The 21,084-nt window shown below is 39.1% G+C and overlaps 1 protein-coding gene across 1 annotated transcript in view; it reads left to right on the top strand.

The window, feature by feature from the left end:
* Window positions 1–21,084, top strand: part of drg2 (developmentally regulated GTP binding protein 2) — a 34,038-nt gene that overhangs the window by 4,218 nt on the left and 8,736 nt on the right. The window contains exons 3-9 of the mRNA XM_048552655.2: window positions 548–637; window positions 6,133–6,193; window positions 6,648–6,738; window positions 7,704–7,776; window positions 14,311–14,401; window positions 19,354–19,451; window positions 20,728–20,804. Coding sequence (XP_048408612.1) covers window positions 548–637; window positions 6,133–6,193; window positions 6,648–6,738; window positions 7,704–7,776; window positions 14,311–14,401; window positions 19,354–19,451; window positions 20,728–20,804 — 581 coding nt within the window. The remainder of the gene's footprint in view (window positions 1–547; window positions 638–6,132; window positions 6,194–6,647; window positions 6,739–7,703; window positions 7,777–14,310; window positions 14,402–19,353; window positions 19,452–20,727; window positions 20,805–21,084) is intronic.

Here is a 21,084-nt window from a genome sequence, read left to right as displayed (position 1 = left end):
CATCAATAAATGGCTAATAAATTTTGCTTTCTGTGAAAATATATTTCATCTTTTGACAATGCAAACTTAATTATAGCCAAGAATAAACAAGTTTAATGAAATATTGTATGTCCAGCAACTTGGCATATTTTGTAACACTGTTCACTCTGCATCAGAATTTTGCTTTGCGACCTCCATTTCAGATGTTTCTCAATGTTATGAGTTTCTATCTTTCAGCTAAAGCACAATATTGAAATCCCACAACTTTCAGTGGTTCAAGCAGATATTAAAGTCAAAGGTGATATTAAAGAATTTACAAACTGTTTAAGAGGTATAAAAGGTGCTGTAATAAATATAGGTTGCCTGATATATATGGAAAGATCCCCAATCGCCTCAATGTCCAAGCAGCAACCAACTCTTAAAGCCACAAAAAATGGGACAACAAGGAGAAAGATCGAAACATTTATCAAGTAACCTGGAAGTATAGGCAAAAATATTGTTAGTCAACCAATTGTGATGAGCTTGCGTTTTGAATTTTTCTTAAAGTTTAGCAATATTTGTGTTTCAGTCGACATTCTTGAGTTTGATGACTTCCACTGCAAGTGAAGCAGCTTCATATGAATTCACAACCCTTACCTGTATCCCAGGAGTCATAGAGGTGAGAAGTTCTCTTATCTGGTTCTTAATCTGAATAAACAACACTGGTGTCATAATGTGTGTCTTGAGACACGATTGTAATTGTTGTTGGTGCTTTGCCCGACCTCTCCTTGGCTTGAGGTGTCTTCGCAGCCGAATCCTAACTCAGTAGGGTTTTTGTTTATAGCTTCAAGCCATAATTATTTGTGGAGCTCAATGTTTTGTGGTTATATCTAAATTGATTTCTAAAACAGTTCAACAGCTGTAAGTGCTACCGACATATCTTGGAGCACTAATGTACTGGTGTGGTACAGCTCTGTCGTGTTTTTAATGCTGTTTTTGGTAATATCTTTTTGGAACATCCCTATATTACAGAGCACTAATGTTGAGGTAATTTGCTCCAATATATGTATCTGCAGAATAGCAAGCGTTTTCTTCTATTTCTGAATGACCATAGGTACTGGCTCATGGTGTTTGCAGCTCCTACTGATTTTGTCTTTGAGGGTAAAAATTCAGTGACAGGAGCCTAGTGAGCTTTGTTAATGGAGGAATAAAAGCTAGAACTATACCATGCTCTGCCCACTAGTTGTGATGGGAGGAATGTGCTTTTGGTCAAGCCCTACCATTCGCAATGTTAGTATAAATGTGTTGATCAATCACAATTTCATTTTTATACTCCTATCCAGAATAAAAGAGACTTTCACCTGGAATGAGTAGATTGCCTTATGAGGAAAAGCTAAACAGGCTAGGCCTGTATCCTCTGGAGTTTATATGCGTCAGAAGAGACATAATTGAAACGCATTAGATTATAAAGGGACTTAACTGGGTGGATGTGCAAGAATGTTTCCTCTTTTGGAGAACGTAGGACGAGGGGTCATAGGGATTGCTCATTTAAAACAGAGGTGAGAGAACATCTTTTCCTCAAGGGCTGAGATTCTTTGGAATTCCCTTTCTGAAAAGGCAGCAAATGCAGAATTTTTAAAAACTTGAAGACAGAACTAGATAGATTCTTGTTTTCCAGGGAGATGAAAGATTATAAAGCAAGAGTATAAAGTTAAGGTGAAAATTAAGCCAACTATGATCTTGATGAATGGCAAAGTGCTGAGATGCCTGCTCTTACTCCTTGTTTCTGTGTTCACCAAGCATCATTAAAAATGCAAAATCATCCCATTTACTGTAACACAAGTGGCAAACATTGGTTAACATCTAAGTTGTGATCTGGAAGTAAAACCAAATTCTCAGAATCCCAAACACACAAGCACAAATGCACACCCAACCATTTGAAAACAAAGGATAGAATGTGAAAATTTCAACAGTCAAAAACTAATGGAAAATCTTCAGTTTGGATTGAAATTAAGATACACGCATACAATGCAAGAACAGGATTAGGCCATTTCACCATTCCATAAAATCATGGTTGATTTGAATATGACCTCAAATCCACATTCCCACCTATCCTCAATAACCTCTCACTTAAAACGAATCTCATTTAACTATGCATTAAAAATATTCAAGGAATCTTCTTGAAAAGGTAGTAGAAGCAGAGTTCCAAAGACTACTGACTCTTAAGGGGGGAAAAAAATGTCTGAATTCTGTCTTAAATGGGTGACCCCTGATTTTGTATAGTGAACTCCAGTTCTAGATTCTTCTTTGAGAGGAAACAGCCTCCTCACATCAACCCTGCCAAGACCCCTTAGCATTTCTATGTTTCGCTTGTGTCCAGTAGCATACGCAGGATTCAGTGTTGTGTACCATGCTGTTTGTAGTGACCACGAACGATCTAGCCATAACAGTACCAGGTGTGATCAGTGTATCTGCAGATGAGATGAAAATTGATAGTGTGGTAAATAGCAAAGAGGAAAGCCTTAGACTATAGGATAAAATAGATAGGCTGGTCAGTTGGGCAGAACAATTGCGAACGGAATTTAATGAAAAGTGTGCTGTGATATATTTTGGGAAGACTAACAAGGCAAGGCAATACACAATGAATGGACCCTACAAAGCACAAATGATCAGCAGGACCTTGATGTGCATCTCCACATACCCTGAAAGGCAAAAGGATAGGTGGAAAAGATGGTTAAGAATGGATATGGGATATTTGCCTTTATTATTTGAGGCATTGATTACATCAAGGGAGGCTATGATGGAGCCGTGTGAGATGTTGATTAGGCCACAGTTTGAATGAAGTGTGGAGTTCTTGGTTCCCACACTTTAAGAAGAATGTAACTGTGCTAGAGAGGACGTAGAGCGAATTCATCAGGATGTTGTGTGGGCTGGAAAGATTTAGCTATATAGAGAGTTACATAGGCTGGGGTTGTTGTCCTTAAGGCAGAGAATGTTGAGGGAGGACCCAATTGTGGTGTACAAATTTGAGGATATAGATAGGTTCAATCAAAAGAAAACTTTCCCATAGTAGAAGGTTCAGTAACCGGCCCCATAGATTTAATACAAAGGGTTCAGAGTTTTAGAGATTTAGAATTCACCTAGATGGTGATGCGATCTGGAACCCACTGCCTGAAGGGTATTAGAAGAGGGAATGAGTGCACTGTTTAAGTGTTTAGGTGATCACATAAAGTGCCATAGCATACAAGACTACAGGCCAACAGCTGACATCTTCAATAACTTTTCAAAACCTCAGTACAGTACATCTATCAGTTCTCCATTATTCACAACATGTCTTAGCTTTTCAAAGAACTCCAGTAAATTGGATATACATGATTTGCCTTTCAGAAAACCAAGTTGACTCTGCCTCGTTACCTTGAACTTGCCCAAGTGCCGTGCTGTAATTCATTAAATAGTTACTAACATTTTCTCTACAACAGATGGCAAGCTAACTGACCTATTGTTGCCTACTTTCTGTTTACCCACTTTTTGAATAAAGGAGTTATATTTGTGATTTCTGATCTAAAGGGATCATACAGTGGTTATACAATTTGCCAGGTCAGTGGTCTCAGTCAGGGTTCTGTCTGAATTGCATGGGCTGCTCTGACATTCTGTGTACAGTGATTGAAGTACTGATGCATTGTTCTGCATTGACTTCCAGTTCAGGAAGTCGCGCTTGTGCACTGACAACAGGTGTCCGCAGAGCAGGGGAGGGACAAATAAAATGAGAGGGAGCGTAGGTTCCAGCACGGTTCACTTGAATTCCATCCCACTGGTTTTGGCTGTGATTGTAGTAGCTGCCAGATGATATTTGTCCATTTTTGTCTATACTCTCAGTTCATCTGTTTTCTTTTGAACGTTACGTCCATTCAGGTACTCAACCTTTACTTTTATTTTTTCAGCCGTTTGTAAATTCTATTCTTATCTGTTGGTTGACTCTTAGACTCATACTTTCTATCCCTTCCTGTCATGGTCTGTTTAACCTTTCCAGTACTGAGAGCTTTCCCTTTGGACCTGATTCTACTGTTTGATTTACCATATCTTGCCAGTTTGATCCCTTGCCCCACTATTCAGTTTAAAATTCTCTCTGCTTCCATAGGCATGCACTTGGCAAGAACACCTGCCCGAGTACAGTTCAGGTAGCGATCTTACGTCAGTACAGATCAAACTGAACTGACTTGACCATGAACAAAGCATTCAACCTTCTAATCTGATTTACCCTGTGCCAATTTGTCATTTGAGACACTGCCTCTAAATTTGGTAGCGAGCTCCTCTGTGCAGAATCTTCTTCTTTTGTCCTTCCTCTGTCATTGTTACCTACATAAACCATGACAAGTGGATCCTCCCATTCCCATTCCAAGCTTCTGTCCAGCCCTGATCGATGTCTCGATCCCCGACACTAAATTCAACACATCCATATGGACTTTCAGTCTTGGTGGCAGAGAACCTAACACTATCCCTGTCACTATACCACAACCTTATTCCCTCATCCACAACACTCCTCCTCTTTCCCCCTTCTTTTGGCTTTTGTGCCATGTTAACTTATCCAGAAAAGTTGGAAAAAACTGAAATCTGTTGGACATTTGCTAATGTTCAGGCTCCTGTGCTGTTGCCCATTGGATCCTTTACCTGCCTCCCTCACAGTCTCACACACCTGTCCCTGAGTACTTTCCAGATCAGATGATCTAATCTGAAGAGGATTGACTGGTATAAAGACTCCAGGTAACTGTCCCCCTCCCTGATGAATCATTATGCCTGTGGTTCTAGGTTATAAAGTCTGAACTAAATTTCTCTGAACTTCAAATGCTTGCTGTAGACTTGTTTGCTGTGGATCAAACTGGTATCCAGGAACTCCCATGTCCTGCAACTGTGAACATTTCCTCTCTTGCTATCTTTAATATGTTCGAAGGAACTATTCAATTATTGTGAGGAAGGGTCACCAGACCCTAAATGTTAACTCTGATATTTCTCTGCACAGATGCTGCCAGAGCTCCTGAGCTTTTTCAACAACTTCTGTTTTTGTCCTGATTTACAGCATCCGCAGTTCTTTCAATTTTTATTTGATTATTGTATTTAATGTTATATTTAGTTATATTTTTATACATTTTATTAACCTTACTACCAGCTGTTATATAATTCTAAACCTTAATCATTTACCAGATACCAATGATCCAACTTCTCTTGTAGCTGAATGAGAATCCAATCCTGGAGGCTGAAAAAGTTTAGTTCTCTGCTACTTCACTCAACTCTGGCATTTTAGAAGGTCAAATTATTTGACCAATGTTTTCCAGACATTCAGGGAAACAAATAGGGCAGAGAGAGAAAAACTATTTCTGCTTTTGGAGATTCTTAAGAGGAGGAAGCACAGTCTTAAAAGCTAGAGCCAGGATTTTTTAAGGAGTGAAAATAAGAAACTCTTCATGTACAAAGTTGTAGACATTTGGAACTCTTTCATCACTGTTGATTGATACACAATCAGTTGATTTCAAATCTTAGATTTATGTTTTTATATGTTATCCTAAGATATTACAGAATATGAGGCATGTGCAAGTATTATATCTTGTTTGGCCATGCAACGTGGTCTTATTAAATTGGCTCAATGGGATAAATTACTTGCTCATAACGTGGTGACAGCATGGACTTCTGTCCTTTACCCATTGTGCCAATGTGAATCTTCACACAATATAAGCAGATTAGAGAATTTAATAAAATGTTCTTACTGTTTTGGTTGACTTCAATCAAGAAGGAGGATTTATGGTCATCTGTACTGTCAAGTTTCATTACTCTATATCACCTAAAATAGGGCGAAGGTTTGCAGGTAATTTCTTAATTTCATCTGTATTGAAAGAAAGGTGGAAATTAGGAACTTTCTTATCAGTGGGAGAAGAGATTGGAAAGGGACAACCCAAACTGTTGATGTACATCTGCACAAGCAGATGACGAACACACTGGCAAGACTTCCTGTTGTAGTTAGCTTCTAGTTGTGAATCAAAAAAATTTCCATACATTAAATAGGACAGGAAATTTTTAACTTTAAACTATGAGCCAGAAAGTATAATTCTAAAACAATTCTGAGCAGGTCTTTAATACTTTTTTAAACATGAGATAACTTAATTATTTTGTTTTATAATGCAGCATAAAGGAGCTAACATTCAGCTTTTGGATCTGCCGGGTATCATTGAAGGAGCAGCTCAAGGTCTGTGTATATTTTTGTTGAGTTGGAATTACTTAGATTGGTTTAGGTGTAGGGATTCCCCTGCGGTGGGAAAAATGTGTGCAGAGTCCTAGACTCAGTTTTTCCCTTCGTCTTTCTTTGGTTTGAAGGAGAGGCTGTGGGAATGATGGGACGCTGAGTCCTTTTGCACATGAACGGTATGGCTTTTGTAGCAGTTGAATTAAATGAGGTATCTTTGGAAATGTCTGGTTGGATTCGTGAGGCTGTACATTTTATAACTAAGAACCAAGATTCTACTTTTTAAAAGTGCTTTGATTTCTACAAATCACTTCGGGGTCTTTTATAAATACTTCTTGACAAACTTACAGTACAACAACTCTTTCAAATTTCTGGAAATACAATGATGATTAAGTTGTTTTTGAAATCTGATTTGGAACGGTCGATTGATAAAATATTATTTAATAATTCCTTGCAGGTAAGGGTCGTGGTCGACAGGTGATTGCAGTTGCTCGAACAGCAGATGTTGTAATAATGATGCTGGATGCAACAAAGGGTGATGTGCAGAGGTATGTAACCAGAAATGTGCATGTGTGTATACATACAAGCAACAAATATGTCAGCGAATGTTGTTTTGAGAAGGAGATAAATAACCTGGAAATATAGCATATTGATAGAATGTGAAAAGTGAAAACATAGATTAAAGGTTCAGATATGGAGTGCAGTTGAAGGATCTTGATCGCTGTTCTGATTTGATTTTTAAATAATTCAACACAATTAGAAATTCAGCTTTGAGAACAATTATCTGTGTGACATCAAATGACTCCTTTGCTCAGTACCTAATTTTCTTTAGCTTAAATTATATCAGCTATATTATTACACTTTTTGAACAACATGCTGTAGTTGATTAAAAATATATATTTTTACAATCTGTTTGGACATTTTATGACACACTTCTGTGGTAAATGGGACTTGAATATGGATCTTTTGGCCCAGAGGTAGTGGTACTGCTGCAAGACTCCTTTATACTATACAGTAGTAATATTTTATTGTGAAGTTACTCCAACTCGTTTGCTAATACCAGCTTGGTAATTTAGCAAAGTTTGAGCTCATGCTGATCCATAGTTGATTAAAATGAATCAGCGGGTTCTTGTCGTAATCTCCCTGTCTCTGAGTCAGTATAGCTAGGTTCATATCCCACCTCCTTCAGAAGTCGTGGAGTCATGTGTGTCATAATATGTGTGAACAGATTGTTTAAAGATATTTGAAAGGAATCAGCAGCTGGAGGCTGTTACCCGATCATCTATTTGCAGTGCAGCAGTGGCTACGTTTCAAAAATAATTTAGGGCATTCTCAAGTTTTAGACAGCACCATAAAACAGCATTTCTTCGTCAGCTGGTTTTAAAAAAATGGGGGAATCTTGTGTTTACTACTATGTTCAGAATTCGATTGCGATGCATGAGTTATACTTCGTTTAAACTGTTTCAATAGATTAATGAATAAACTGAAATTGGGCTTTCTTTCATTCATCTAGAAATTTACTGGAAAAGGAGTTGGAGTCTGTAGGAATACGATTAAACAAGCCTAAACCCAATATTTATTTCAAGGTGAGGGCGGAGTTTTCTTTTCTGCAGTTGAACGACAGTTTGTGAATTCAGACCACTCAGCTTGACTGTTTAGCCTGGAGGACTTTACTTTCCATACTTTACATCTGGTTTTCTTGTTTTGCTCTCAGCATAGCTGACCGATACTCTGCTAATAACAGAATCTGCTAATTACATCTACTTTGGACCTGTCTTTTGATAACTGTTATCACTCCCTTTGCTTTTTTTTTGTGATGCCTATGATATCTAATCTCACTCACCCTTTAACTTTAGCCTTACCTTCTTTTCTGTTTCACATGCTCTTCCCCACCTTTTCCTATAATATTAAACACATCATTTTCCATCTCTCATTCTCTCCCTTCATTTCCTGAAGAGTCTTAATAGACTTGAAATTATAATTCTGTTTCTCTCTTCACAGCTTCAGCAGACCTGCTAAGTTTCTCCGGCATAATGCTTTTATTTTAAGTTTTTGCCTTCTGCGCAATCTTGATTTTGTTTTAAAGTTGAATTCACTGCCAACTTTTATTTAAGGAGCTTTGAATAATTTCTGCTCTTCTCTCAGATGGGATTTCCATTTTCCCGTTTCATCTTGTTTAATCCTTTTGCTTTCCATTTCCCTTCTGGTATTTGATGAAGTGATATTGAAAACTCACTTTCACAGAGAAAGGAGATACTGCTGTCACTGTCACCAGCTCTGACTTGCCCCATATTCCAACTGAAGATGTTTTGAACCTATCCAGGATTGCAGGTGGCTTCAAGACATTTAGTGTCCCCTGAACTGTTGTTCTTGCCACAGCCCGAGATCCATGTTCAGTGCCATAAACTGCCACATACATGTACTTGACCACTCTCACCAACAGACCAATCACCCTGACTCAAAATTGTCCTGGTCACCAGTTCCGTTTCTTTATTCATCTCATGTGATTCTTCAACAAGAAAATGTTTTTCCCTTTCTTTCAGGTGTTAAGGCACATGTTTTTCTGACACCATCCCTTCCTCTAATTCCACCTTTTATGTATTCTCCAGACCACCCGACCCTTCTCTCTCCATTGAACAATCTGAGCCCAGAAAAGGACTCAGCTTCATCCCCTTGCACTCCCACCTCAGTGAATTTCAGTCACAATAAAATTTCGAACTCTTATTTTGTCATCTTTGTCTCCATGTCCTTTGGGTTGGGAGCCCTGTCCCCACTTCACAGATCCTTTCACCAGTATCCAATATACTCCTTTCACCTTCTTTTCATTCCAGAAATGTTGGCTAACAGCAGTCACCTCAGTTTCTTTGTTCTCACTCTAACCTGTGTTTCTCTGAACTTGTGCACACTGTTCTGTCAGGTCTAATCCTGACTTTAGTTATCAAATCTAACCATAAAGTTAGCACCGCTACCCTTGCACTGACCTCTAACTTATAGAAGTCTGAGCTCCAACTCTCGCACTCTTCTTCCTGTTTCCCCAAGATCAGAACTAAAGCCCTCGTCACCTCCAGAGATATTCCCTCCGTAAATTCACATCAGTATAATTCCCCAACCGCATGCTGCACATCTTCTTCCCAAAATCTGTTAAAATAACATCCAGCATTTCAGTTTGCACTTACTATGCTGAGTTGTTTTTCCAAATTTGACTGAGGTTTTTTTTTGTCTCCCCTTATCCAGGCTTTCTCCACACACATTCAGAGCTGTCAGAAGAGTCGTATGGGTCTCAAACCATTAATTATGTTTCACTCTCCACTGATGCTATCAGACTTGATGAGTTTCTCCAGCATTTTCTATTCATTTTCTATTCTATGTGAGCAAACTCACATCCAGAACCTCAACCTGAGCTACAAATCTTCTCAAAACTTGCTATTTTCTATTCATTTCAGATTTCCAGCATCGGCAGTATTTTGCCTTTATATGACGGGCGCTTTGCTTTGGGATCCAATAGGCTCAGGACAGTTGTGAATGGGGACTTTCTGAGCTTGTTCTCTAATTGAAAAATTTCTCCTTAAACTTGACTCATTTGTTTGAAATGAAAGATGTGACCGTGGGTACTAGTTATTCACACCTTTTTTGTTGTTGGGTATGTGGAATATACCTTGTTTCAATCCTGCTTGAGCCCCTTGCCAACTGTTTTGCCAGTACATCAATGTCTTTATTGATACTACTTCTTTCTATCCCTGGAACCAGAAAAGAAAATACATTTTGCTTTCAATTTCCACCCTTTTCTCTTCTCACCTGGTCATCTCCCTGAGTCTTCCTAAACTTCTTCGTTGCAATTTCTGGAAATAGGCCATCTGTTGATATTCATTACAAACTCACTAACTCCCACAGCTACCTCAAATGCACTTCCTCACACATTACTTGCTGTAAGGATTCCATTTCACTTTCTGAGTTTCTCCATTTTTATTAAATCTGTTCTGACTATGCTACATTCCACAACAGTGTTTCAAACATGCATTTTCTGTTCTCTCTCTCTCCCTCTCCATCATGCGCACCCCAGCCCCACCCCCAACCACCGCCAAAAGGAAAAGCTGCAGAGGAAACGATTCTGCACTTTGTCTAACCTATTACTTGCTCCTGTGCTCACTTCTGCCACTCCAATCGAATATAATGTTTGGACACCTGTAATTCTGAGTTTCCATTTCACCAGCTTCCATATTCATAGGATAATCTTCTGCCATCTCTTTCACCTCCAGCATGATCCCACCTCTAAACACATCTTCCCTTGTTCTTCTTTGTCAGCATTTCAAAGGGACAGTGTCATTTATTACACCCTGGTCCAATCCTCTATCATTCTCAACACTGTGGCACCTTACCATGCAATTGCAGGCAGTGTATTACTTCTTGTTTTACCACCTCACCTGTCCAAGATCCCAAATATTCCTTGCAGGTGAAACAGCAAGTTAATTTTACTTTATTCCATGTGGTCTTCTGTATTCGCTGCTCATGCTGTGGTCTCCTCTGTGTTGGGAAGACGAAATGCAAACTGGCTGATGTCTTTGTAGAACCCCTTTTGCTTGATCTGCAAGCATGACGCAAACATCTGGTTGCTTGCCATTTTAATGTGCCAACTTGCTGTCATGCTCACCTTGCTGTCTGTCAATCACAGTGCTTCACTGAAACCCAATCTAATCTGGAGGAATGTACCTCATTTCTGTTTCAGCACTTTAAAGCGTTCTGGACTAAACATTGCGTTAAACAATGTAAGGACATGAGCCTTGTCCTCTGTTTTGTCCCAAATACTTCCACATTGCTTTTTTGTTTAAACTTTGGTTTTGCTTTCAGCAGACCTGACTTATATTCCGCTTTTAATGCGCATGCAAACACCTTCTCTGGACCTAGTTCTCTACAGCCATTACTAGCTCATTACACTTCATTTCTGTAAGCATTAATGAGACCAAATCTGTGATATTATGTGCAGTTATGATGCTGTGACAGAAGGACGGATGTAAATGTTTTGGAGACATTTCAGAGGGAGTGTACTAGATTAATGAACTAGAATGAAGGGGTTGTTTTATGCGTATAGGTTTATTGGATGAGGCCTTTTACCACTGAGGTTGAGAGTTGACTTGAAGTGTAAAAGATCCCAAATGGTCTTGACAAGAATGACATGGAAAGGATGTTTACTTATAGTGGAACTAGGGTGTACTAATTTAAAATTAGGAGTTCGAGTTTTAGGGCATAAATTAGAAGAATGTTTTTTAAAGAGGGTTCTGCAACTTTAAAGCTCCTAGTCTGGGAAAGCAATGAATGCAGGATCATTGAATATTTTTAAGAAAGAGATTGACAGACTCTTATAGGCCGGACTAGCAAGACTTGATTGGTACGTGGAATTTGAAACACAGACAGATCAGCTGTGATCTTGTTTAATGGCAGAGCAGGCTCAAGGGTCCAAAAGTCTTCTGTTCCTATTTCATGTGCTTGTACTACTGTACCTCTGTCTTTTGTTCTACAACATGTGTGATCTCTAATCTCATTCACCTTCAAACCTTTCCCTGACCTTCCTTTCTGTTTCTCTTGCTCCTCCCCAGCCTTTCCTACATTGTAAAACGAGCACATTTCCATGTCTCCCTTCAGGTCTGATGAAGAATCATGTATTAGACTCAGAACATCAATTCTGTTTCTGACTCCTCAAATGCTGCCAGTTCCATTGAATTTCTCCAGCATTTTTGCTCTTTTACTAATTCCCAGCATTTGCACTATTTTACTATTGTAATCAGTCCAAATGTTTAACTTTAAATCTTGTACATGATTCCTATCCTTTGCTTGTTTTGTTTTCAGGGTTGCTAGTGTTGTTCTCATTTATGAAGGCTATTTCTGTGGACAGTCTTTTTGTGAAGTGTTTTTGGTTGATCTACTGTGCTAAATATGCAATTTCAGTACGTTCTTTTTTGCACCTAAAACTGATGAATGGGTATTTTCATAGCTAGCGTATCGTGTCTCCTATGAATATCTTTTCAAAATTACAGGTAACGTGCCAGAATGACAGATGTACAAGAGGTTGAGATTAAGGGATCTATAAACCTGATCTGGAGATAAGAGTACCTTTGGAGGAAAGAGGTTAAGCTTCAGCAGATTCCCTTCTACATATCTGGTTGAAATTGGAACTGACCCATAATGTAGAATTTAAGTACAGTCTGCGTACCACAATTATCCTGGATGTGAGTTTGCTCGCTGAGCTGGAAGGTTAGTTTTCAGACGTTTCTTCACCATTCTAGGTAACGTCATCAGTGAGCCTCCGACGAAGCGCTGGTGTTATGTCCTGCTTTCTATTTATAAATATTTGTAAATAGAAAGCGGGACATAACACCAGCGCTTCGTCGGAGGCTCACTGATGACGTTACCGAGAATGGTGACGAAACGTCTGAAAATTAACCTTCCAGCTCAGCGAGCAAACTCACATCCAGAACCTCAACCTGAGCTACAAATCTTCTCAAAACAATTATCCTTTATGTTTTATAGAATAACACATATTGTGCATTGTGTTTGGCTCGTGTATTCACTGAAATTCTCACCCTCACCAAGTTGGTACTACTGCTGACAAAGAACTTATCCCAACATAAAAGAATTTCCATTGACAAAATATAGTCAGTGCGTACAAGTGTAATGAGGATTAAACAGAAACTAGACTATGTAACCAAGTGGTTGAGAAGCTTGATATTAGCGGTGTATTCTGGACAATGTTTTGAATTTATAGAGTGGCTTTGTTGTGGCTGTTTACATTGTTGAAAAAGGACTAGAGCTATTTTACCTTGCACCGCAAAAACCTTATCCATACTGTTGTCAATTCTGGACGTGATTTCTCCAACAGCCTTCCGTTTCACCCTCAAGTGCCAAAACTTCACTGCTGACTTCATGTCCATTTCGTATTGGTTTCTTGTTCCCAATGCACTGAATTTAAAATACTGCGTTTCCTCACTCAACTTTCTCTCGTCTTTTATTACTTTCCATGCCATCTGCATTCTTACTTGAGCCTTACGCATGTGCTACCCTTCCTCCCATCTAATCCTGGTGGTAAAGGTTTTCACTATTTCATACCACCTGTCTGAAACACTAACTTGGAATCAGTCCGCCTCTCAATTCCTTTCTGTGTTCCAAAAATAAAATCAAACACTTTGGACACCTTTCCCCAAGATTTGACAGCACTGTTTCAAGTATGAACTTTATTCCTTCATTTCAAGAAGCACCAATCTAAGTGTGGGACAGTACTCATGTAAGTGGATCAATGATCATCACCGTTATTATGCCATTCTGCATTCGGTTAAAGGAATTGTGATTCGCCATCTCTGTTGTAGGGATTCCAGTGTTTTGAAGCTGAAGGTTGGACACTTGTGTTAGCCCTCAGATATACACAGGTCAGACTTCCCCATAAGCACAAAAGTAATTAGTCCATATGTACACAGTTCAAGTCTTTTCCCACTCATCCCCATTCCACTGGCTTTTTTTTTTCTCTTGTCAGACCTCGTTTCCTGAAATATTATATTGTGAATCTTCAGCATGAAGATTAGTCACCAGAACTGCTTCCTGATTTCTGTGGCCACCAATGAGGAAGCAATCTTGTTGCATTGTCCAGGCTCAAGAGTTTCAGAAATCCATCTAACCCAGCTGCAATTTCCAACTAGTATACAAAACCAGTATCAACTCTGTTCAAGATAATAAAATGTGAGGCTGGATGAACACAGCAGGCCAAGCAGCATCTCAGGAGCACAAAAGCTGACGTTTCGGGCCTAGACCCGATGAAGGGTCTAGGCCCGAAACGTCAGCTTTTGTGCTCCTGAGATGCTGCTTGGCCTGCTGTGTTCATCCAGCCTCACATTTTATTATCTTGGAATCTCCAGCATCTGCAGTTCCCATTATCTCTCAACTCTGTTCAGTTCCATTTGAAGAAAATAGCAAATTGCTGTCTGGAGTAACAATGATGTTTTTGTTGGAAACATTCATTCTAACAATTTGCATTCTTAACCTTGACTAAAATATGTAATACATTGTAATTTTTTCAATTGTTTTGTATTTTTCGGTTATGTTTGTAAACTTTTATATTTGGCTTTATTTCTTTTCAGCCAAAGAAAGGCGGTGGGATCTCTTTCAACTCAACAGTTACATTGACACAGTGTTCTGAAAAATTAGTACAGCTCATCTTGCATGAATACAGTATCCTTTGGCCTACAGAGAAAAATGCAGAAATCTGGTGTGTCATAGGAAAGATTTTCCTTGAAGATGCTCATCTGTGATTTTGAAGGAATGCCTTTTTGTTTAAGCAGCCATCTCATTCTGACCATCTAACATGTAAGAAAGTACCAAAGCACTTAACAGATCCAAAGGAAAACAATGAGAGCCAAATCAAAAGAAGAAAATATTACCAGTGTGGCATGAAGTTTATTCAAAGAACTGTGTTTTCAGGGTGATCTTGAAAAGAGGTGGAGGCGTTTTTTGAGGGTGGGATTTCAATGAGTTGGAGGCACAACTGGAAGTATTGAATACCGTAAGAAGGGGATGCTGGAGATGGAAGGTAGGGATAGATGTGTTTATAGTGTTGACGTAGAGGTGTGTGTGGTAGGTCCTGGTACAGATTTAAAACGTGACATTTTCTGCCAGTGTTGCTGCCCATGTTCTTGTTTGGAAAGACTTGTATTTATATAGTAACACTTTATCCAGACTTTCCAAAGCCTCTTGCAGCCAATAAAGTATTCTGTGAGGTATCGTCTTTTAAGTAGAAAATGTGGCCATCAGTTTGCACACAGCATGATACTGAGGGCCATATAGAAGATCTGTTGATGGAAAGATAAGTATTAGTTCATGGATACTGAAGGACTGCTCAGCTCTGCTTTAAATGGTGCTTTTGGATTCTCTGCATCCACCTGAGAGAGTATATGGGATCTCTGCTTAATATTTCATCCAAACCACACTACCTGTCAATTTTAGAATTCCCTCAGTGCCGCACTAGCGTGCGAGCAGAGACTATGCTTAAGATATTGGAATAGGACTTGAAACCAGAATCTTCAGACATAGCATCATTGCTTGTACTAGTCAGGTATTTTCATGACAATTAGTCATTGGGAATAATGATTCTTCGATTCGATCAGCCTCGCATTCAAACATTCTTTGTATCTTTTCACACTCCTTGAAAATGAAGAACAAATTAATTTGGTAGTCCAATGATTGATTCACCAGTTTATAACTTTATTCACCAAAGTTTTGAATAGTTCAGTCTGAAGAAAGAATAAATTCTTTCTCACTATAAAAGAATTTAATTTTGATGGAGTTGAAGACTTGTGTTTTTAGGTATCCATTATCAAGCACTTTATATGCCTGGCAGAGCACAGTCAGACTTAACATAGAGCTCCCTTCCTCAGATACTAGCACCATAAGGCTCACTATTTGTAAATTGCTTTTTCATTTTTTGCTCAGACCTCCCTTTGACTTCTGAGTTAAAGTACTAATTCTAGTCCAATTTCTCCTTGAAAACAAAATACCTGGTAAAACAGCAATAGTTTTTTTGCTTAATTTTAGTTCAGATTGCGTTATAAATTTAACAAACATCAAGTTACTGACTGATATTTCCAATTCCTGAAAGAATGAAGTGTTGTACATACTGCAAGACTTAGACAACATTTGTGTTTGGGTTGATCAGTGGCCAAATAACATTCACATCACAGAATTCCCTCCCCAAAGTTGCAGCAGTTCAAGAAGGCAGCCCACCACCATCTTCTGAAGGGCCTTTGGGGATGAGCAATGAATGCTGGCATAGCTAGCAATGCCAGTGTCCCATAGGCGAATAATTACCATTCTCAGTAAGTGAGAGTCTAACCATCTCTCCATCACATTCCCCACCATCAGCATCCTGCAGGATTATTATTGACCAGAAGCTTAACTGACTCAGCCATAAACTCTGTGGCTGCAAGAGCAAGTCAGAGGCTGGGTATTCTGCAGTGAGTGACCCTGCTGATTTCCCAAACCTTTCCCACCACACTTTACTTGCCTCTAAGTCCAGCTCCAACAGCTTTCCACTCAACACCATCGAGCACCTTGAACCCCACCGGCTTTGGCACCAACATTGGGTCCATTTACTGTGCCTGCAGCATTTACCATTTGCAGGGTGTTCAGTGGCAACTTGTCAAGGCTTCTTCAAGAATAACACCCAATCCTGCAACCTGTACCACCTGAAGAACATGAGCAGCAGAAGTATTGCAAAACCACACCTACAAATTGCATCCGTCTTGGATTTGGAAATGTATCACTGTTCCTTCGTTATTGGTCAGTTAAAATCCAAATGGCACCAGGATCACAGGAAGGGGGTGGCGACTCAGTGGCTTAGTGTTTAGCGTTGCTGCCTCACCGCACAAGGGACCCATGTTCGATTCTATCGTCTGCTGTCAGTGTGGGGTTTGCATGTTATCCCTGTGTCTGCATGGGTTTCTGCCGGTGCCCTGGTTTCCTCCTGCAGTCCAAAGATGTGCAATTTAGTGGATTGGACATACTAAATTAGCCATAGCGTTCAGGGATGTGTAGGTTGGATGTGTTAGCCATGGTAAATACAAGGTTACAGGAATAGGGTAGGAGGATTGGTCTGGGTGGGAATGCTGCTCAGAGGGTCAGTGTGAACTTGTTGAGCCAAATGGTCTGTTTCACACTGATTGGATTCTACGGAAACTTCAGCAGTTCCACTGCAGCAACTCACCAAGGCTCCTTTGACAGCATCTTCCAAACGTGGTCCCTACAATCCAGAAGGGCAAGTAAACTGCAAGTTCCCACCAAGCTACACACCATCCTGATTTGCTTCATTACAGCCAGGTTGAAATCCTGGAACACTCTTTCTAACAGCACTGTTAGTGTATCTACCCCCATGGATTTACAGTTCATGAAAGCAGAAAGTCACCTGAAGGGAATCTAGGGAGTTATAAATGCTGATGTGATCTACATCATATGTAAGCAAAAAAAATGATGCATAGCGTTTTAATTGGTAATTTAACACTATGTCCTTGGGCATTTTTGTTTGGGAAATTAAGGTTGGCCTTGCCAATGATGCTAAGAATCTATGATCTCAGAAACATTTTGTAGTAAATTCTCATGTATGACAATCACTTTGCTTTCATCCTTAGTTTTGATAACCTTCCCAATTGTGGATGTTGGAAAAATTTTTTTAGAAGTTACATTTGAACTGTATGTTCCTCCCTAAATACATTAGTGGTTTGTGAAATGGCTTTCATACAGAATCTGCTTTAGTAACTCCATTGACCCACTGGGTGCTTCGTAACATTTTCCTACTACATATGGTCAATGCATTCATGTTACTTGTCTCACACCTGTTGCCTGATGTGTGAATTAGGTTTTGTTTGCATTGGGTTAACAAGATATCACATGTACAGTGTGCTGAGTGGCAGAATGAAAGCCCAAGAGACAGGAAATCTAACAGTTTTTTAACAGCCAAGTCAGAAAAGATGTCTGGAGAACCTAACAAGTAGTTGTGTTGAGTTCTTAAAGCCTGTTTCACCATTCAGTGCAAGTATAGTTGCTCATCTGCTTTAGTTGCCCCATGCAAATGGCTTTTAATTTTCTTGGTATCTAAAAATGTCTCAAGCCTTGTCTTGACACCTGATCCCCTGCAGCCTGCAGTAAAGAAATTTTGAAAGATCTACTGCCATGTGAATTTCTTGGATTTCTTATCTCTGTCTAAATGACCGTAATTCCAGCAACTTCTTTATGAAATCCCTCAAAAAATGTGTACACTTCAATGAAATCACCTCATTCTTCTAAATTATTGGTCTAGTCTACTTAACCACCCTTCAAGGGACAAACATGTCACCCTGAATCAGTTTAGTGAATCTTTGGGGCTGTCCCCCCCCCCCACCAGGTTAATATGCCTTCCCTTTGTAAAACCAAAATTCTTTATTACCTAGCTGTGGTCTCACCAATGCTGTTTCCAACAAAATAAGATTACTTCTCTTTTTACTCTCCTAGTTCCCTTATGCTCCCTTTCTAGTAAAGGCTAAATTGTACCATTTGCTTTACTAATTGCTTGCTGCATCTGCATGTTAAGCTTCTGTGGTTAATGTACAGACTTCCAGGTCCATGCACCAAACTTATCTAGCATCTTGATACTTTAAAAAAAAATTCTGTTTTTCCTTCCAAAGTTGGTAACTTCATGCTCCCCGACATTATATTTCTTCTGACGTGTTTCTGCCGAGTTATATAATCTATTAATGTAACTTTGCAGCCTGTTTCCGTTCTTAATGACGTATTTTTCTATCTGCGTTTCTGCTGCCAGCAAACATTATACATTGGTAATTGATATAGGTAATACAGAGCCCAGTCCCAAACTCTCATCCTTGCAGAACCACTCCCTCTGCCCAACTTGTTGCCACGTGGTAACATAAAATATTTATTCTTGTTCTGTTTTCTTTCCGTTCACCAATTCTCAATCCCTGCTAATATGCACACGTAATCCAATGAGTTTTTTTTGTAATAACCTCAAGTATGACATCTAATTGAATGATATTTGAAAATCCAAATGCATTTAAATTCTGTGGTTACCTCCTTATATGGAAGATTAGGTTAGGTTCCCTACAGTGTGGAAACAGGCCCTTCAGCCCAACAAGTCCAACACTGCCTCTTGGACCATCCCACCCAGACCCATCCCACTATAACCCTGAACACTACGGGCAATTTAGCATAGCCAATCCACCTAGCCTGCACATCTTTGGACTGTGGGAGGAAACTGGAGCACCCGGACAAAACCCACGCTGGCACGGGGGGAATGTGCAAACTGCACACAGACAGTTGCTTGAGGCTGGAATCGAACCCAGGTCCCTGGCACTGAGAGTCTGCAGTACTAACCATTGAGCCACCATGCGTCCCTGAGCTAATTTCAGTCTGTAGGGAGTAGATCTCTGGGCAGATTAGCTTCCTATTTCCAGGCTCGCCAGAAGATTGCCTCGTGGTGACCAGGATAGACAATTTTATGTATTTAAAAAGAATCATTTTTAATCTACTGCTTATCCTGTTTTCCAGCAATAATTGGCTAAGCAGCAATCAAATATTGTTTTAATTGTAGCTTTAATTAGAAAAATTAAGCTTTTTTTTGATCCTTAATATTTCCAATCTAGAAATCTTTAATGCTGAAGTTCTCTTCAGGGAAGATGCATCTCCTGACCAATTTATAGATGTGGTAGTTGGAAACCGTGTCCACATGCCTTGTCTTTATGTAAGTTAGACTCAAACAATCTTTAGGTGTCCAAATTTTGACAGCGTTTAAGCAATTTTTTTTTACATTTTAGCCATTAATATCTACAAAAAAAAATGTGAAAACGCCGATTCTTTTTAAGAATAAAAGTTCTCCAATGTCTCTGCGAAAGATTAATTTTACCCTAAAGAGATAGAGAGCAGAGGCTGAATATTTTCCTGTACAAATAATGAGGCCAAGCCTTTCGCATTGCAGTTGCAGGACCTTGGGCCTTGATAGGACATCTCCCCTGAAGCAACATAAACAAATAAATAACATAGGGAAAGCAAAATACGGAGACCACCATGTCTCAGGAGATGTCTAGATTAAGTATCCCAATGCATTTTAAAAACTGCTTTGGAGTATGTATTCATGAAGAAATGTATAAACTGCTCAATTTGTTTAAATATTGGAATCTGTGCTACTCTTTGAATTTTTTACATTAGGGTTCTTTATAACTGAGGTGCTTTAAAATTGATCAAAAACAATATTTTAAAAAGTAAAATGCATTTGTAAGTGATGAGCCAGTTGAGAAATATCAGATTATGAGCACATAATTGCAAAAAAAACAATACTGGTAAACTTAATACTGTACATTAAAGGTGTTACGCAACATTTTCATAATGTGTTGCTGTTCTGCTGAGCTTTATTGTTCTGTTGAATTTCAGCATTATGTGTTCTGCTGTGTTCATTGTGACAACCTTAGTATGACCTCAAGCTCCTGCTCACTATCTAGGATTTCTAATAAAAGATTTATATGTATAAATATTGGGTGAAGACAAGATTGAGCTCCGCTGTGATGATATCTATGGCAACTATCTTGCCATCGTACTGACAGAATGAGGTATAGGGAGGTTTTTATATTTGGGGATCTGTATGCCAACAGTTGTTTATTAGAGGCAGCAAGGAACAGCAAAATTACCCTGGGAAAATGAGAGTACTGTGTTGGTGAGAGAAGATTTTGTTGAGATGTTTTGTTAGTCCAAATCTACTTTAGTAATCAAAATATTGTTCATGCAGATTTTATTGAAATTTCATGAATGCTTATTCCCAGTCAGAAGGTGTTAATGGAATCTTTGTGCAGTTCCTGAGTTGTTAACTTGCTGTCCTGAATAAATGCAATTTCTGTGCAGTTCACAAAATGCCAGCTAAAAAACACAAATTTCAAGCCTATATGTAACCAGTGCTGTGATTTACTGTGAATGCTTAATATTTTTTATATAATCATAATGTTTTGTTTTCTTTGCCAATTGAAAAGGTTTATAATAAAATTGACCAGATCTCCTTGGAGGAGGTGGACCGTTTGGCCAGGCAGTCACACAGTATAGTGATTAGGTAAGCTTTTTAAACAAAATTACATCTGCCATTGCTCAGTTCAAATGAATACACTATGCTATGCAGAAATTAAAGTCTTCTGTTTACTAGCTTGCTGAATGACTGCAGACATTGTGGGTAGGACTCACTGGACTGCTGTAAGAAATAGTAAAAAGCTGCTTTACACTGCACAGAAATCCCTAACTTTACTTCAATGGTTCCTGGTCACCTATTGATGTCTTAATTAGCTGGTCATTGTTTTGTTGGGCTAGGATATTGATGTCAGCAGCTGTTTGATTTT

The sequence above is a fragment of the Stegostoma tigrinum genome, chromosome 23, assembly GCF_030684315.1.
Source record: "Stegostoma tigrinum isolate sSteTig4 chromosome 23, sSteTig4.hap1, whole genome shotgun sequence".
In the NCBI taxonomy this organism is placed as follows: Eukaryota; Metazoa; Chordata; class Chondrichthyes; order Orectolobiformes; family Stegostomatidae; genus Stegostoma; species Stegostoma tigrinum.
The sequence above is the reverse complement of the archived record's forward strand: the minus strand, read 5'-3'. Positions and strand labels throughout refer to the sequence as shown.